At 38.3% G+C, this 20,589-nt stretch overlaps 1 protein-coding gene across 1 annotated transcript in view; it reads right to left on the bottom strand.

The window, feature by feature from the left end:
* AK5 (adenylate kinase 5) overlaps positions 1-20,589 on the bottom strand; it is a 200,830-nt gene that overhangs the window by 143,420 nt on the left and 36,821 nt on the right. The window contains exon 6 of the mRNA XM_054721084.1: positions 3,964-4,155. Coding sequence (XP_054577059.1) covers positions 3,964-4,155 — 192 coding nt within the window. The remainder of the gene's footprint in view (positions 1-3,963; positions 4,156-20,589) is intronic.

Below are 20,589 nucleotides of genomic sequence, written 5' to 3'. Positions count from 1 at the left end.
TCCTTGGCTACTTTGATTACGTTTCTTCTTCAGTCACTGGGTTTGTTCTTTAGTCAAATCTGCCAACAGATACAGGCAATGGTGAAGTAAAAACAAAACAAAACAAAAAAATGGGTTGCCCTCTGTTACAATTCAGCTACATTATTCAGACACAGCCACTATATAGCTTGATCACACGGATGATATAGAAGTTAAAGGAAACACTGACACAATTTTGTAACTGACTAACAGGCACTTTTAAGGAAAAAAAATGAATTTGGCATGATGTTTTTGAAACCTAATTCTTCATTTCGGATTCCTTCAATAATCTATCTATTGAAGAAAAGGCAACATAGTACCCTCGAAGAGCACAGAATTGTTAGTGGTAAGTGTAGGTTCCAAAAGACAGGCATTGGAGGAGGGAGAAAGAGAGAGGAAGAAATAAAAATAATCTATACTACTAATAAAAGGGTAATATGCTAATTAGGGTGGATGTCTTCCGGACGACCTCCTGGACGTCCTTCTGGACAAAGCTGCAGGGGGTGCAAGGGCTGAGGCGCGGCTGCAAAGGGCCCAGGCTCAGGCCGGCAGTGGCAGCAGCAGTGGGGTAATGGGGGTGGTGCCTTCCCCTGATCCACCAGGTCGCTGCCCACAGAGGGAGGCCAGACTGCAGCTTAGGCTGGGGGCTGAGGTAGAGGAGGTTAGGGGCGATCAGGCTGGCAGGGGAGCAAGTTAAGGCCAATCAGGCCGGCAGGGGGGCAAGGTAAGGGCAATCAGGCCTGCAGGCAGAGGCAGTTAGGGGCAACCAGGCAGGCAGGCAGGCAGAGGGGTTAGAGGTGATCAGGCAGGCAGGCAGGCCAGTGGTTAGGAGCCAGTGGTCCCAGAATGCGAGAGGGATGTCCGGCAGTCGGACATCCCCCAAGGGTGTCCCAGATTGGAGAGGGTGCAGGCCAGGCTGAGGGACACCCTTCTCCCCCTTCATGAATTTTGTGCACTGGGCCTCTAGTAATAAAATAATAGCTATCATTTGAATTGCCCTCGCAATGTTCCAGGCACTGTTCTGAGAATTTGACATCCACTTACTCCTCACAAATTACATTGAGGGAGGATCAACGATTATATTCATTTTACAGGTCAGTCAGTCACAGACAAGATCAGTGACCTGCAGAAGGTCACACAGGTGGCAGGTGGTGCAGCTGAATTCTGAGCCAGGCCATAGGGCTGCATTGCCATCATCTGCCATATCACCTGCATTCTCTCATTTCACCTGTGCTACAACATTGCACAGCAGGTAACATCATCTCCAATTTATAGATGAAGACCAAGTCCTAGAGCATCAGGAATGTATTAAATGACAGAGGGGCTGAAATTCCAAGTGAGAAGTTTCAGACTCCAAAGCCCAAGATGAACTTTCTCAACGGGACTGAGGAGGGATGTGCTCCGTGTGGTCCTTAAGACCCTCCAACCAAGACAATGAAGCGTACCTGCAGGGAGGAGAGGGCCTGTTCTAGTATAATGACACAGTGCATGACGTGTGAGGCTCTCTCTACTCCAGGGGTGGGGAACGTCCGGCCCTCGGGCCACATACTGCCGGTGAAACATTTGGTCTGGCCCTGCCCAGGCATTAGTGGAGAGTTAATTAAATGTTTGACCAAATATAGCAGGGTAATTTTTAAGTTGATAATTCTGTATGGCCCTCAAATGATGTTATAAATATCCAAATGGCCCTTGGCAGAGAAAAGGTTCCCCACCCCTGTTCTAGTCCTGTGCCAGTCATCACACTCAACGATTCATGCTTAACATCACTTTCCCAGTAGACTGTAAGCTCTGCTCATTTAGTGTGAGCATACTATGTACCAGACAAGGACCATTCTAGGTGCTTGGAATATGCCAGTGAATAAAAGAAAGATTCTTACCTTTTGCTTACTTAACTTTGCACCCCTAACACCTAGCAGAATGTCTGGCACCCATTGGTTCTCAATAAATATTTAGTGAGTGAATAAATGAATAAATTAGGAAGGACAGGCAGAAGCAAAGGGAAAGAAAAACTACAGATAAAAGGAAATATCTTTGTCTGATCTATTAACCCAAGATTTCAATTAACATCTTAATATGCTTGTGATGAATAAAGATAATCATTTTTATTTTATTTAACTCATCTTTAAAAGTAGAAATGCTACCATATTTAATTCCAAAAGTGAACTGTGACCCAGGTTCTGAAGGAGGACATGTGGTTCAGGAGGCAGCCTTTTGTCAAACTGATTTTCAAATTACGTTCTCCGGAGCTTAGCCTGTGTTTAATACTCACCACGTTTCAAAAGGCACCTTCCCAAGGCAGGTATTCTCGAAGTAAATAGAAGTGTTTATCTTCAGGCTCATTTGGTTTTAGCAATGAGGTTACAGGCTGTCATCCACATTGGTATTGACTCCCTCAATTAGAGGCGACGGCATTTTACCTCCATGCAAAATATTAGTAAATTAACAATCCCCACTCTGCATTCATTGGGGAAATCTGCTCTGCTCGCAACGCCGAACGTGACAAGCAGGGAGTCATCAGAGACGCTGCAGTAATACCTTCAAGCCTTGCAATCATCAGTTAAAACTCTGGCTCTGCACCTAGCCTTTGGGGTTTGGTCTGTAGGGCCAATTTCTTTTTTGCATGCAGAACTCAGCATTGGTAATTTGCAACAGAAACAAGCAGTAACCCCAGCAACAAATAGCTACAGAAACATCCACCCTGGTTTTCTGAAATCTTTCCTGTAACTTAACGTCTCTTTGAGACCATACAATGAACTCTGGCACTGTAAACAATTTTCAGATCGGATTTACAATTCTCTGACATAACTTCGACTTAAAGAGCAAATCCTAATAAATATTTCTTTACAGTGCTAAGAAGACTGCCACAGAGATTCTTATTCAAATGTCGTGGGCTATCTCTTCCAGATTTAAGAGCACTTTAGTCTAATGAAGAGATTTTGAACCCAGTAATTGTTAGGTCATAGGAGCTCTGTGGATGGGCATCAGCAGATTTATTTAAAATGTGTGGGAAACATTGTACATGTATTGTATTGAAATGGGCACAGTCACTTTAATCAGATTCTCTCTGGGGGCTGCAACCCCATCAGACAAGGAAGGACCTAAGGGCTAAGGGAAGGGTTTGCTGAGGTCGTCCACCAGCCAGCTTGCCATGGTGTGGCCCCAATTTTAGTGTCTTCTTCCCTAAAATTCCTTCTTCAGATCCTATGATCCTCGTCTCCTCTACTATGTTTTAATACTTGAATCCATGATGTTATGGGGATCATAAATTTAGCTGAATCTTCCTATATTCTAGTAATTATATTAACTAATGATTCAGCCTCATTCTTCATTGGCATTCTGAGTATCATGAGCCATAAAACAAACTAACCATTCATGAAGATATTAATATTTGCATTATATCAATGGAGCAGAAAAATCAACACCTTCTGTTTTTTTGACAGTAGCACTTCCTCGTGACAAGTTAAACCCTTAGGAAATGTTTTTATGTCCTCAGAATCTCATTTCTTTATGTGGGACATTATGATGAAGCCTAAATTACAATTTAAGTCTCATACGTAGAATACTATGTCCACTATGTGTTTTTAAGTCTATCAATTTTGTTAGGTTTCCAACGACAGAAGAGCTGAGAAGCTGGGCGAGGATTGCTTAAAGTAATTCAAATAGTTATTTAAAAATCCTTTTTGATTTGGGGGCTATGGAATTCTAGCCAAGGTTAAAAGTTATCATCTTTTATAAAGTCAGTTAAACAGAAGTGTGCGTATTTTTTTCATTATGGCTTAAAAAAGGCAAATCAGGTAAAAATTACCCATTTTTAAAATTAAATCTGAACCCCCTCCCAAAAGCCACTTTTCAAATGTAAAGTAGATTTCTACACGAGAACAGGGGCTACTGAGAGATAGGAAAGATCGTTCTTGTCCTGGACCTGTGGAGCCACGGCTCACTTACCGTCATGATGAGCCCCTTCTCCTGGAAGTATTTGACCAACGGAGCAGCATTCTGCTTGAAGTTCATTAGCCTCCTCTGCGTAGCTTTCAGATTGTCATCAGGCCGCCCCTGTTGCTCTGCTCGCTTCAGCAATCTTTCTTTGAGCCTCTGATTGGTGCAAGCCAGGAATACCACCAAGTCGGGAGTGCAGATCTGTGGAGAGCATTAAGCCAGTCGACAGGCATTCAACATACCAACCCATGCAAGTGCAGACAATGGCCTCCATCTCTTTGGTTCTCTTGCAGCTGTCATATTTTTGGCCCTCTGTGTTTTTTGCCAGCGCATTTCCAGGGCTATCACTCTACACAAGATCAGGAGGAGCCATTGCCGTTACAGTCCACGTAAATGGGCATACCCACATAGCCATATGCAGTGACCGTACTTATTTCAGGAAAATACTTTTTGTTCATGCTCAAATATGTATCCTGGTTGGATTAAGAACAATATAGGCCAAACTTTGCCAAAGGTGTATGTGACCTGGTTTTAGAGACTACTGGGGCCACAGATGTGGACAGTTAACAACTATTGCTGCTATTATTACAATTTGCTGCCCTTTTAACAGTATCTACTGTATGCCAGGTCCCATGCTAAGTTATTTCCTTTGATGTTGCTACACTTTACAACAATCTGCAAGGTAACTATTACCTCCATTTTACAGATGAGTAAACTGAGGCTCTAAGAAATCCAGCACTTGTCTGAGGTCACATGGTCAGTAAGGTCCAAGTTGATATTTGAACCTAAATCTCGCTAGTCTAAGCCCTGTGTTCCTTCCACTATTACAATGCACTAAGTGGCTCAAAGACCTTTGTGAATTTCTGAAAATGCTGAGGAATGACATGGAAAGAACCTATGAAATAAACAGTTTTTACTCAACTCAATTGGAGCTAATATTGCATTTTAAAAGGTAACATGGTCATTAAAGTGAACACAGTTTCTTAATGAAGAACGGACAAGACAAAAAAGGCAGTTGTGTATAGTGATTTAAACAATGATCTCCAAAACTTTTTATTGTAGCCTTACATTAGTAAACTATTTGATCATACATCCCAATAAACGTGTACTTATTAATTTATAAAGTATGCCTGCATGTATGATATGCATATATTACCATACTAATATAGGACGCGTGTTGTATAGTATACTAGTAGTTGTCACTCAGTGTACATGGCAGATTGATTTCAGGATGCCCCCTTGGATGCCAAAATCAGAGGATGCTCAAATCCCTTATGTAAAATGGCATATTATTTGCACATAGTCTACCCACATCCTCCTGCATACTTTATAATCCTCTCTAGATTTCTTAGAATACCTAATACAATGTAAATGCTATGTAAACAGTTGTTATGCTGCATTGTTTAGGGAATAATGACAAGAAAAAAAGTCTACTGCCATGGCAACAATAGACCTACTACATAGTGCATGTCAGCAACCATGTAACATTTTTTTTTTCAAATAGATTTATTTTATTTTTCCCATCACCATTTATCCCCTCTATGTCTTTTTCCACCTCCATACTACCCACTCCCAGCAATCACTACACTGTTGTCATGTCCATGAGTTCTCTTATTTTTTCTTCTGTTTTGCTCAACCCTTCTACTCCCCCCATCTCGCCGCTCTCCGCCCCCCCCCCCCCCCCCCCCCCCCCCCCAGCAGTCTGCTTGCTCTCTATCTGAATCTATCCTATTTTGCTTGGTCGTTCAGTTTGTTCATTAAATTCCATTCAAATATTTTTGATCTGTGGTGAGTTGGATTTGCAGATGCAGAACCTGCAGATATAGAGGGCTGACTGTATACACAAAAATACAATTTAAAAAGGATGAGTTACAATAATCATAATTGTTATATTTTCTTCCCACAGTGGCTTGCTTTGTGCACTATGGATACCACTGGTTAGGAAACAGACTCTGGAGGCTGGAACATGGATTCTACTTTTTGCCCAGCTGAGCGATGGGTATATGACTTACCTTTGCTAAGCCTCTGAGTCTTCCTCTATCAATAGAGATACACAAACCTCCCTCTCTGAGGATTAAATAAGATATTGTATGTAAAATACAGAGCGCAAACTTGATCCAGGTGCTCAATAAATTTTAGCCATGTTTATTATCGGTTTTCAAAATTCTATGTTGTCCTGGTTCGCCTTTAACATTTTTGTTTTTATTTTATTTTTTTTCTTCGCTTACATTTTTTCCTTCACAAACCCACAAGTGGGGTGTTCCCTGCGGCTTAGATGCTTTTTTCCCTTTTCAGATTCTAATTTTCTTTGTATTCTCTCAGTGCCTTTTCACTCTTCTGATTTCAACCACTACCCTGTTAATGGATTTTAAATCTACTTTTTGGCAATGACTTTCAATAGTCCTAATATTGTCAAATAGGCAATATGATGGCTCTACCTGTGAGTCTTAATGTTACCTGTGACTCAGCAAGGCCAAAATCAATTTCAGCACATTTTTACCTAAATGAAATTCCCATCTTGTTTGTTTGCATATTTATTTATTTTTATGGTAGCAACACTACTTTCCTAAATCTCTCAGCTAGAAGCCTTAGTACATTTCTAACCCTTGTCAAAACATCCAACTCTCTGGCATATCACCATTGCCTGTGGATTCTGCCTTTGAAATACCATTCAGTCTCCTCTTCCCCCAATTCCTACTGCCACTGTGTAAACTCAGGCACAAACCACCATAAGTGATTATAAGCATGAATTTGAGAATCAGATTGTCGTGAATTTGAATTTAGAGTCTGCCACCTATTAGTTGTTTGTCCTTGGGCAAATGATTCAGTTTCTCAGAACTTCAGTTTTCTCAACTGTAAATATAATAAGGGGAAATCCCTCACCCCATCTCAGTAGCTTAGTATTTCCCAGTTTTTAAAAAAACTTCTAAACTTCTAAATAGCTTTTGAGAAATCTTAACAATTGAGAAAATTGCTTTGTAATTTTTGTGTGATATAATAAAACCTTTGGAAATAGTCAGCCTTACCCAATATAAAATAATGACACCCTTTAAAATTTTCTTTAAATAAATATACAAGGAAGATCATTTTTGACAAATTAAAATGACATTATATTGTGCTTGGTGTGGTCATAATGTCTATTAAAATATGGAAAAAACCTGAACTACCAGGTTGGTATTGAATGCAGATAAAACCTTACATTTTGAAATTCCTGCAGTTTGCATTTAAACAAATTAAATGGTTCATCTTAATATATTTATTGTTTTGTTTCAGATTGCAATTTCTCTCTACCGAACCCAGTGAGGTCATGGATAGGCTTACATATGTAATCCTCACTATATTTTGCCTTTTACTATTGGCTTTTGAAATACTAGATACAGCTTGAAATTTAAGATTTTGTTTACACTCTGAATAAAACTGCACTTTTGTTTATTTTTAAATTAGTAGACTTTTTAAAAAGGCAGTTTTAGGTTTGTCAAAAACTTGAGTGGAATATCTAAGATTTTTGATCAATAAATGCAAATTCAGGTCTGATAAAGATGACTTTGAAGTGAATCTGCAAAGTTATTTAATTTGATAATTGTGATTAACTTGCTGTCTTTCTTCAGTGTACATTAAACAATATATAGCTTCGAGTATGAAAATTAAAATGCGGAACAGACCAGACCACCCTGACAAGTAGGGATAACCAGCTGATGGCTCAACAGAGTGACTGCAGCCACAAGCACGGCATCTGTGTGTCTGTTTCCTAACGACCACCATGTATGTCCACTCACCGGAGCTTCACATTTTTTGACAGTGCGTTATTTTAAAGGAAAAAGTATTTAAATTGTTTGCTTTCCCCCCAAAATGTAAAATAGCAGCAGATACCATTCTGTTTCAAAAGATGTGAAGCCCCTGTAAAGTTTTCATGAAGTTCACTTGTATGAAATGTTGAGAAGTTTCAACAGAGTGAATCCTTCTTAGCCTATGTTCTCAAAATATATCTGCTGGTTGAATGATTGAAAGAATAAGTAAATGAGTAAGAAAAAAAAAAAACAGCCCAAGATACAGCTTTTGTCTACTAGGAAGTAAACTTCCCAATTACTGATATTGTTCCTCCCATGAATCAACTAAATCAATTTTTTTTTCTGTCATTATATAGTCAGGTCAATCTTCCTCTATCCATTTTCTTCAAGTCCCTACCTGAGTGATTACTCTGTTAAAAAGAACCTGTGATTGCCTTTGATAGTCAAAGGAAATATTCATCGTGTCAGACTACCAACTGAACTGATTTAATACTCCCATTCTTAACTGTCAGTACTTTTGACTGCCCTATTCTTTATGAAGACGCGTTATAAGGCTTAGACTCCATAATTCAGACCACACTGTCAGAATGCAGGAAGCAAAGTACTAAAAGGAGAGAGAGAGAAAGAAAGAGAGAGAGAGAGAGAGAGAGAGAGAGAGAGAGAGAGAGAGAGAGAGATCACAGTTGGAACAAAATCTGGAATCACAGAAACTAAGAGATGGAAAAAAGCTTGGAGGTTATCTAACCCAAATGAATACCAAACCTGTAATCTTCTCCACAATCCCCTGACAAGTGATTTTTAAGTTTGAATATTTAAACTTGAATGTTCTTGTGAGTATTTCTTGTGATGGGTACTTGCTTCTTATAAGGCAGCCCCTTTCATTACTGGATGACTCTAATAATTGGGAATTTCTTTCTAATATTGGGCTAAAATTTGCTTGCTTATTCTGCCTAAAGGTAAAATGTAAAATAAATTATTTCTTCCACCCATCAAACATTTATGGAACATACAAGTATACTATTACCACAGAGGACAGACTAGATCATAAAAAGAAAAAAAAAAGGTAGAAAACTGAACTTCATTATCATTTAACATGGAGATAATTTACGGGTAGAGTTTTCAACAGACTACGGGGTTAGGGGACAAAAGCTGGAATATGAGTCTCACCAAAGAGAAAGAGCTCTAGAAACAACTACTGCAGCCCCATGCTTTTAGTTGGAATCCTAAAGGGCGACACCACCCAAGTATATGTGAACCAGGCCTCACAAGACTAAATCTCATTTAGAATCATCCCAAACCCTCCATATCTCTAAATGAGATTTAGTGAACTAAAAGGTCAGAAGAAAACATCCAGAATAAAGCCAGGGGAAGGAAGGGGCAGGAAAAGTACAGCAAAGAGCAAAAGAGACATATGCGACAATGGCTTAAAGTTCTGGAAGAAGTGAGAAAATGGAAAATCAGTATTTGAAAATATAATAGTTAAGAATTTTCCAAAATCACAAATGATATCAAGTTCCAGATTCAGGAAGCAATATGAAAACCAAGAAGAACAAAGAGAAAACCCAGATCTAACTGCTGAAAGTCTAGATAGACAACAATAAAAAAAATTTTTAAAGCAGCCGGAAAAAAAAAAAAAAAGAAAAGAAACAAAAGATTGTCTTCAGTTTTAAGGATTGACAATAACAGCAACAACAACAACAAAAAAATTTAAAAAAAGATTACCTTCAGAGGAGCAACAATAAGACTTACAGCTAAATTTTCAAAAGAAACAATGATAGCCAGAAAACGAGATGACATCTTTAAAGTGTCAATACAAAATAAATGCCAACCTAGGTTTCTAAATCCAGTAAGAATATCTTTCTTTTTTTTTTTTTTTAATCCTCACCCAAAGATATTTTTCCATTGATTTTTAGAAAGAGTGGAAGAGAGAGGGAAAGACAGAGAGAAATATCGATGTGACAGAAACACATGGATTGGTTGCCTCCTGCACAAGCCCCAACCAGGACCTGGGTCGGGGAGGAGCCTGCAACCGAGGTATGTGCCCTTGACCAGAATCGAACTGGGACCCTTCTGTCTGCAGGTCGACGCTCTATCCACTGAGCCAAACCGGCTTGGGCAAGAATATCTTTCAAAATTAAATGCAGACATTTTGAAACAAACAATAACTGAGTGAATTTGTGATCAGGAATTCTACACTAATGGAAATATTAAAGGCTATTCTTTAGGTAGGAAAAAAGTGATCCAAGATAGAAAGTTGATTCAGAAGAATGAATGAAGGGCAACAAAATGGGAAATATGTAGGTAAATCTAAACGAATATTGACCATACAAAAATACTAAAATTATTTTGTGGTATTTAAAAATAGAGATTAGTCGTGAGGCAGGTAAATGAAGTTCAACTGTTCTAAGGTCTGTTCAGGATGTGGTAAAAGTATTAATTTGTATGAGTCATTAATGAGTTAGTGATGCATGCCATAATCCCTAGAATAGGAGTCAGCAAACTTTTCCTGTAAATGGCCACAGAGGAAAGATTTTAAGTTTTGCAGGCCATATGTTTCAGTAGCATGAAAACAGCCCTAGGCAGGAAAGCAGGAGTAGGAGACTGAGGAGAATGCCGAGGAGGAGGGCAAGCCAATCAAAGGTGCAGTGTTGACCTGGTCATGTGACAGGCGACTGGGACTCCTTGTTTTTGGGCCTTTGGAGGGAACATGGGTGAGCAGCCTTTATCCATTAGATCCTGCCCCCTATTGGTCAGTAGGTGTCCCTTGGCATGTTACCTCTGTCATACTTTCTCATTGTATGTATGCATCCCAGGGCAGGATGCCAAGCAAGCACAGTGAGTTGCTGCACATTCCACTGGCACAGAGGTTTTTCAATGGGTGTGCCGCAAGAATTTTTAAAGCATGCAACACCTGACTATTTAGTCAGGGGCACTGATCTCTTTTCCTTTAGATGGTAAAAAAAAAAAAAAAATGATGACAGTCAACATAAAATAGCTGTCTGATGTGATTGAGTCAAAATTATACCAATTGTCAGATTGGCAAAGTATATACATTTTAGTGTGTCACAGAATTTTAGTAATTAGTTTATGTGTGCCATGAAATGAAAATGGTTGAGACACTACATTGGCACAAAGCTGTTTTCAGCTGCAATGTCAAGTAAAAGGTGGGCTGAGAGAAAAGGAAGTGGGGCATCAGAGGTGTTTGAATATACTTTAAATACATAGATACTTTAAATATGTAGTATGCTTTAAATATAAAGATACAGAAATGCTAAAAGTAAAAGGATGGCAAAACAAAACATGCCATGGAAACATTCCCAAAAGAAAACTGGTAAAACTAGACAAATATCAAACTTTTAAAAATGGGCAAAGGACTTGAACGGACATTTCTCAAAGAAGATATACAAATGACTAGCAGGTGTATGAAAATATGCTCAACATTACTAATCATCAGAGAAATGCAACTCAAACCACAAGAGATATCTCCTCCCAATAACACAAAATGTATGGGGCACAGTGAAAGCAGTCCTAAAAGGGAAATTGAATAGTATTAGAGGCCTACCACAAGAAACAAAAAAATCTGAAATAAACAACCTAACCTTCCACCTAAAGGAACTAGAAAAAGAACAACAAACAAAACCAAAAGTGACTGCCACTGGGGATCAACTCTGCAACCTCGGGCATGCGCCCTGACCTGGAATTGAACTGTGACCTCCCGGTGCATAGGTCGATGTTCAACCACTGAGGCACCTTTGCCAGGCTGTTCCTCAAAATTTTAATCTCTCATGCTTCCAATGATCAGTACTGGGTATTAGGCATTCACTAGAAAGTGAAATAAGACATTTTCCCAGTCCTTAAGGAGCTCATAGTGTGACAGCTGAGTGAAGAGATAATTATAATACAATATGATTAGCACAATGTTTTAAAAAATGGGAAAAAACAGGAGGGCCACTCCCATAGGGCAATTCTTATAATGTCTGGTGTTGGTGACTATATTCTCCCAAGATTCTCTTCTCCAAGACAAATACCATTCCCCCTTCCCATTACTGTTGCAATTACATGAAGTGCCTGAATTAAATGAAATCTGTTTTGCGGAGGCAAACTCTGATAACAACATGAAGGAGACTTGATTTCGAACTACTTGTCCTTTTGTGGGCATCCCCTGGAAGCTTGTCAGTAATATAAATCCATGAGCTCCACTCTGTTTTACTGATCAGAATCTCTGGAGATGGAACGCAGGGAGCTGTGTGTTGACTTCTGCTTTGCATAGAAACAAGTGCTCAAAACAGGAGCTTATTGAAGTTGCAAGGTCATTAAAAGTAAAATAACAACAATAACAACAAGAAACCCTGAAATGCCAACACGATTAGGTACAAAAACAAAAGAAACTAACAAGGAGATAACCAATATGTGAAACTTTATTTTTTTTATAGTTTGGGCATTTCTTGTTCAAAAGCTATATTCTATCCATTTCCACGACCTTGTGGTGATCTCTTAGTGTCCACTGTTTCTATTACTTTAGTTAAGTAATGTTTAGGTTTTACTGTTCTTTCACAGTTTGTCACAAACCAAATTATTCATATCTGCTGAAGAGAGTGTATCATTAATGGTTTCAAAAAGATCTCATTAGATTATGAAAAGTGCACTTCTGTGGTTTAATTTTTATGGTGCAAATCTTCATTTCAATAGAAGCATCTGGGGTATATTAAGCTGTCAAGATGTAGAAATTTAATGAAGAGGAAAATATTAAGGTTTTATTTAATATATACCAGGTTGACAATATGGAAATGAATGTAAACTTAAAACTCTATTTTTCCAAGGCATCTTTTTCCCACCACTAATTTGATTATGCAGGCAATTACTTCATTCATTTGTTTATTCTTCCATTTAATTTTTACTAAGATCCAATTATGAGTATGAAGTGGAAGCTCTGGAAAGGCAGACTGAGAGTATACGAGCTAGCATTGCCTTCCCTGCTAAGCAGTTGGGGTTTTACCTTATTAACACGAGTGTATTATATTGCATTTTGTGCTTTGGAATGAATGCCAATGGCAGTGCAGAGGGCAGACTCGGTGGGGAGAGACTGGAGGCAAGAAGATCATCTGGGACAGCTAATGAGCCTGAACTCTCTACAGTGATGTGCCCCTTTATGAGCAGAGGTCAAATAAAATATAATGTAAAATATCATTATTATTCTTCATATTGTCTTTAGAGATGTGCTTGATTTTAATGATCATTTGGGAAATTGAGGGAACCATTAGTGTTAGCTTTAGGCAAACAGCCTTGAAATGAACAAAAGGACTCTGAGATTGGAGGGGAGAGAGAGATGAAGGCAAATGGGCAGAATCCCCAAATACATCAGCTGTTTCTACACTTGTGGGATGAGTGGTGCCTGCCCATTCATAGTGGTCCGTTTATGGATTCTTCATTACGAGTGCATGGGTTGAATGATTAGGTCACAGAAAGTAGTATCTATTAAGAAGCAGTCAAATGACTGGGTGATAATGTTGGGTGATGTTTTCAGATCCAGCCAATAAAATCACCATTTGGGCTTCGTCAGGAAGGATGTCTGGAATGACGTCTGGAAGATGTCCAGTCTAGTTAGCATATTACCCTTTTATTATTATAGATGTTCTAAATTCATGGAAGCGAAGAAGATAGGAAGGATTCTTAAAGATTGTGTGGTCCAAATCCCTATTTGATCTGCACAGCCATCAGTTTTAAAAAAATGATTGAAGCTAACAAATATATTTATTTTAAAAAGCAAGAATAGTGCAGTTTCTCCCTGACCTACCTATTTTATTTTTCCCTTAAAATTTTTTTTTTTGTTAAATTTATTGGGGTTCATTGTTTAACAAAATTACATAGGTTTTAGGTGTACAATTCTATAATACATCCTCCTACGCCCTTTCCTCTGGTAACCACCATACTGTTGTCTGTGCCTATGAGTCCCCCCCGACCCCCACTTGCTTAATCTAGGGGTGGAGAACTTTTTTCTGTCAAGGGCCCTTTGGATATTTATAGCATCATTTGAGGGCTGTACAAAACTTAAAAATTAGCCTGCTATATTAGGTCAAACATTTAATTAACTCACCTCTAATGCCTTGGCAGGGCCAGATCAAATGATTTCTCGGGCCTTATAAGGTCCTCTGGCCAGATGTTCCCCACCCCTGGATCCCTTCACCTTTTACACCCAGCTGCCCAACTCCCCTCATCTCTGATAGCTGTCAGTCTGTCCTCTGTATCTATGTGTCTCACCTACTTATTTTAGTAGCATGAAAACAGCTAACAAATAGATTTTATGATTTGGGTCATATTACATCCATTCAAAGGAAGTATTAGAAAAGTGGTTTAGAAATTCTTAAAGCAAGAAGCAATTTAAATCTTTAAAAAGCATTTGTTGGAAAAAAATGAAATTCAGAGTATATTAAATGCTAACTAATATTATGGGAATATAAAATAGATAGGAAATTATGTAATAGTTCCATTAATATCAATGCACAGACTTAATGAACGGAACACAGGCTGAAATTCACCAGAAAATGGCATTAATAAAGATTTTCATTTGAAGTTTAGATGCAAATACTTAAAAAACAACAACAACAACAACTTTGGCCCTAGTCCATTTGACTCAGTGGATAGAGCAGCGGCCTGCAGACCTAAGGGTCCTGGGTTCGATTCCAGTCAAGGGCATGTACCTCAGGTTGCAGGCTCCTCCCTGGCCTGGGCCCTGGTCAGGGCACATGCAGGAGGCAACCAATCGATGTGTCTCTCTGTGTCTTTCCCTCTCTTCCACTCTCTCTAAAAAATCAGTGGAAAAATATCCTCAGGTGAGGATTGTAAAAACAAACAAGAAACGACAACAACAACAAAAACTTTGGTGTCAATCCAAAGGAAAACTGTTATCTTTTTATTAAGTATGTTATCTTTATTTGTCTGGCTGAAAGAGGCTAACACTTCAAAAGAAGATGCATACATAATACAGTTTTATTTCACCCCTATCTAAGTGGATTGCTTAGCATTTACTCAAATACAAAGTCTGTCTCTGGGAAATTCAGGAAAGACTATTAAATTATCAATGGCTGGAGTAGCAGTAATAGCATTCCACTCTATTCCTTAGACATTACTCTGTCTCTTTGCCTAGTTTATCTTAGAATAACTCTTTTTATTCATCTTTATAATGAAGAAAAATACTTTAAACTCATATCCTCAGACATTTGAACCATTAAGATCCAAACAAATTCCAGCCAGAATCTGAGAACTTATTTTTAGAACGTCTTATTCTCAATATTTTTTTTGAACATCCTAAGGATGAGAACTACTAAGGAAAATTCCTTCATTCTTCCATTCATTCAATCTACAAGTGTTTATTAACTATTTTAATATGTGCCTCCAAGTAGTTAAACTAGGTCACTATATTTTTATTCACTTATTTTAAAAAATCTTCCGATGACTTCGTAAGTTATATAAATGTCTCATCACTACACTGTACACCTGAAACTAATACAATATTGCATGTTAACTTTGATTTTAAAAAGTTTTTTCAAAGGAAAAAATCTTCTGATAAGTATAGTTCTAGAACTACTTGAAATGCATTTATAGATGTTCACTTCAGTCCAATAAGCATTTATTGATCATCTACTATGACCTAACTACCATACTAGACAAAAGATATATATGAGCAATCATGGTTCCTGCCTGCAAGAATCTCCCAATCTAATGTGGAAGCAGATACATAAAATTATTTCAGCATTATTTCTACAGCAGAGATATAGAAAAAGGCCTGGAGTTCTGGAAACTGTGGCCCAGGTGAATACCATATCACTACAGGGAATGGCTTCTTTTCCCAGAAACTTTCCAGAGATCTGCTTTTCCTGGGGAAAATGGGTAGGAAAAGGAATGAAGACATTATACCCAAGTCTATGTTTGCTAGCAAAAATGGGTCTATGCAAAACCTTGCTGATATAATCTAACTATTCAATCATTCCTTCCTTCCTTTGTTCACTTGGTGAGATTTTATTGAGTACTACCAAGCCGCAGAAGTATGCTAGTTGCATTTTGTATTAAAACAGTAACACATAACCTGGCCTCCAGCTCTAAATTGCTTTGTTGTAACGGAATGTGATGAACTCAAGGTTCATTTTAAAGGTTAATGGTCTGGTAGCCATCATCACATCCAGAGTAGCGAGCTAAGCAATGAAATGACCAGCAGAATATGTGAGATCAGGACTCTTTCTGACAATCAGATATAGTCTCTGTGAGTACCCCTATCCCACTCATGCTCCTTCAAATACAACCCCACTTCTCAGAGGAGGATAAAGGTTGTTGTTGTTGTTGCTGCTACAAAGATCTAACAAATGGCTTGGTAGCTTTAGGTTCTAGAACATTTGAATGGGGATTCAAAGTGTTATGATCTCCAGAGTATATACCACAGATATGGCCCTTCCTAGAAGCTTTCTATCTGGAATGAGCAAAGAATCATCACTGCTAATGATCACAGCACTCTGGGTGAAACTTCAAAATCCTTCAAACATAGCAGGCCAGGGAGCCATTACCATTTGAATGTAGAACCCAAGATGAAATCTTGCCACTAGTGAGGTGGCTCCATAAGCCAGACATGAAAATCAGTTTTATTCTCATTGTATAGTTTTCTCTCTCTCTCTCTCTCTCTCTCTCTCTCTCTCTCTCTCTCTCCCCATCCCTCCCTCTCTCTCAATTAAATGTATTTCAATGTTAAGTAGTGGTGGACAGAAGAGGTATTTTTTTAATTAAAAACCAATGAAGTTATTTCCCAAAATTGTTGATGTCCACTTTTAATGTTCTACTCAGCATTTTCAGTGGGCAAATCTTTAGCTTATTTTCCCATTAGTAAATGGGCAATTTTCCAAGGCTAACCGCTATTGTAAGAATAGATCTTTTCAAATTGTGCTGGTGCCATTGACTTGAAACCAGACTGTCAAGTCTCTTTTGATACAACTAAAACTATATCAGATACTTAACTGCCTTCACCTGGGCCTTCCTGCTCTAACAGTGAGCCAGAGCCCAGAAGTACAGTCACTCTAATAGGATATTTTTAGATTATTAATTTGGTGCTTTGAGTGATTTGGGCAGAAACTAATCTGAGCTAAAAACCCTTTCCATATTTCTCTCTCCTATTTCTTTCTTTCTTTCTATCTATCTATCTATCTATCTATCTATCTATCTATCTATGTATCTATCATCATCTATCTGCACATACATGCATATATATGCCTAAAGAATAATATTTATTAGAATATTTGGCAGTTCAAATAAAACATACTGGGGTGAATTTTCAGAAGGCTCATTATTAAATTTGAATAGAAAGCAAAGAACCATGATATGGAAAGTCCCACTAGAGAGCTTACACCATTTACCATTTTATTATTTATTTATTTACTCATTCATTTAATAAACACTGATTGCTTAATATGTGAAAAAATAATATTAAAGAATTATTTAAATTTTCTAGATAAGAAGAATCAGTAATTGACTCTAATAATTTGCTCTAAAGCTTAACAATTAGTACTTTTAAGAAGATATTTTATCATATATAATAAAAAACTATTTTCTTATGTACAAGTACATTTAATCAGCAAAGAAGAACCAGACAATATACTATTTATAAAACTCAGACATGCCTGGAACACAGATATGAGGACATGACTTTGAAGACAGTGATTTATATCAGAACATAACAGAACTTGCAAAACTGAATGTGCTTTCTCTTTCTAATAGACCCTTTGGGAAATTAAAATTTCATTTTAATATGCTGTCCACTATTCAAAATGTTTTTGGGAATGCCTTTGGATCCTTTCCAGAGAGGTTCTTTTGGATGGTAAATCCAGTGCTTTGAGACTAGGCTTGACCTTTTTTATTCTCAGGAAGACAATCCAGTTGGGTGGAAAGAGCCCTGGACACAGGCGTGTGGGTTGTTTCTTCTGGCTCAGGAGTTTGGGTTGCTCCAGCTCTACATGAACTAGATTTGTGAAATCCAACCAGTCACTTAAAATCTCTGGGCCTCAATTTTCTCATTTACAAGTTAGATCAATAGCTAACAAGCTTTTTTTTTTTTAAATTAAAAATTCTTTTTAAATGTACTTTAGAAAATTCTAACAATTCCATTTATTAAAAGCTGTACTTTTGCTGTCAGTTGATTGAGAAATGCTTATTTTGCCTAGTTTTGCATGTCTCTGCAATAATTCAGCAACCCTCGGATGCAGGGACCACCCGTTGCAAGATACAGGACAAAGAGCCTCTAAAATTTGTGATTCAATGAATCTATGTACTCACAGAGGGCATTATTTAAAGCATGAATGAGAAGAATTATTTTGGCCATGACTCAAGGGCGAGCGGGGGTGGGTGGGGGGGACTACAATAGATTAAATGCAATGATCAAGGACTACTCACCACATTAGAAAATTAGTCACTACCACTTTTCTGATGCAAACATAAGTATACTATCCTATTCCAGTGGTCGGCAAACTGCGGCTCACGAGTCACATGCAGCTCACGAGCCGCGGTTTGCCGCTCTGTTGACTACTGAGTTTGCCGACCACTGCTTTATTCCATCCACATCTATAGACAAATGCCAATAATTATGTATTCAAATAAGTCTATTTATAAAGATGTTATCCTTCTAAAGACAGTATTTTAATAAGAAATTATCGTGGGAAGTAGAATTAAACAGTAAGCCAGAGGTGACTTGCTCTATGATTTTAGAACACATGGAAATTTGCTGTCGATATGTAGAACTACAATTGATTTGTACATTGATCTTGGATTCCGTGATTTTGCTAAAATTAGTTTTGGTAGTCATTTCAAAAAATATATTTTTATTGCTTTCAGAGAGGAAGGAAGAGGGAAGAGATAGAAACATCAATGATGAGAGAGAAGAATTGATTGGCTGCCTCCTGCAAGCCCTCCACTAGGGATTGAGCCTGCAATCTGGGCATGTGCCCTTGACTGGAATCAAACTTGGGACCCTTCAGTCCACAGGCCCACGCTCTATCCACTAAGCCAAACTGGCTAGGGCACTGGTAGTCATTTTGTAGATTTCTTGGAACTTTCTTTGTAAGCAATCATGTCATCCACAAGTATAGACAGTTTTACTTACTTCTTTCCTACATTAATGTCTTTTATTTTTTCTTTTCTTTGTGTGTTTAGACCCTCCAGTACAATGTTCAATAGAAGTGGTAAGAGCAGACATCTCTGCAGTTCTCAACATTAGTGGGAAATCACTCAATATTTCATCATTAAGTATGGTAGTAGCTATAGGTTTTTTCATAGATGTCCCTTATCTGATTAAAAGAATTCTCTTCTATTTCCAATTTGCTGATTTCTTTTCATGACCCGATGTTGATTTTTTTTTTTTTTTTTTTGCCATTGTGGTCAAAGAACATCTTCTACAAGATTTCAAGCTTTGAAAATTTATTAATACTTGTGTTATGGCCTAGTGTGTGGTTTATCTTGATGACAATCCCATGTGTACTTGAAAACATATCCTGCAGTGATTGGATAGTATGTCCTAGACATGTTTATTGATCCTCAGAACTTCTAGGTCCTGACTAATATTCTGTCTAGTTGTTATATCAAATACTGAGAAAGGATTGCTAAAATATCCAGCTATGAGGGTAAATTTTTCTATTTGTGGTTTCTGTCCATTTATTTCTGTCAATTGCTTGATTCATGTATTTTGAAACTTTTTTATTAGGTATATACTATATACACATATACTAGAGGCCTGGTGTACGAATTCATGTACCAGTGGGGTCCCTCGGCCTGGCCTGTGGGATCGGGCCAAAACCAGCTCTCCGACATCCCCCGAGGGGTCCTGGATTGCAAGAGGATGCAGGCCAGGCCGAGGGACCCCACTGGTGCACGATTGGGGCTGGGGAGGGATGTGGGATGTTGGCCAGCCAGGGAGGGCTCCCGGGCATGTCCAGTCCATCTCACCCAGTCCTGATTGGCCAGACCCCAGCAGCAAGCTAACCTATTGGTTGGAGCATCTGCCCCCTGGTGGTCAGTGAATGTCATGGTGAACGGTTGAGTGGCCTCAGCATATCATTAGCATATTAAATTTTGATTGGTTTAATGGACAAAGGGACAACGAGACACTTAGCATATTAGACTTTTATTATATAGGATATTTATTATTTTTATGTCTTTCTGAGGAATTGACTCTTTTGTCACTATGAAATGTTCCTCTTTATCTCTTTGTCTTAAAGTCTACTTTATCTAATGTCCATGAAGTCACCCCAGCTTTTTTAGGGTTAGTATTTGCATGGCAATTATTTTTCTGTCCTTTATTTTCAACCTGTTTGTGTCTTAATTTTAAAAAGCATCTTTTTTTAAAAAAATATATTTTATTGATTTTTTACAGAGAGGAAGGGAGAGGGATAGAGAGCTAGAAACATCGATGAGAGAGAAACATCGATCAGCTGCCTCCTGCACACCCCCTACTGGGGATGTGCCCGCAACCAATGTACATGCCCTTGACCGGAATCGAACCTGGGACCCTTCAGTCCGCAGACCGACGCTCTATCCACTGAGCCAAACCGGCTTCGGCAAAAAGCATCTTTTATAAAAATAAAGTATGTTCACTTCTACTCAAATAATGAAAATCCCATATTCTTTCTGTAAAGGTAAGAGTCTTTGTGCAGCATAAAAATATTACCTTATTTGTTCATTTTAGAAATTCAGCATCTCTGACATTTTTTTTCATAACCTGGGACACACTTGCACAGATATTTACTCTCCACAGAATGTAATGTGTTTATAGTCAGTGAGGCTAAGTTGGTAGGCTCTGACGACATTACCTCGGCTTCCA

The sequence above is a fragment of the Eptesicus fuscus genome, chromosome 9 (genome assembly GCF_027574615.1).
Source record: "Eptesicus fuscus isolate TK198812 chromosome 9, DD_ASM_mEF_20220401, whole genome shotgun sequence".
Lineage (NCBI taxonomy): Eukaryota > Metazoa > Chordata > Mammalia > Chiroptera > Vespertilionidae > Eptesicus > Eptesicus fuscus.
Note: the sequence above shows the minus strand (reverse complement) of the source record. Positions and strands in the feature narration are given on the sequence as shown.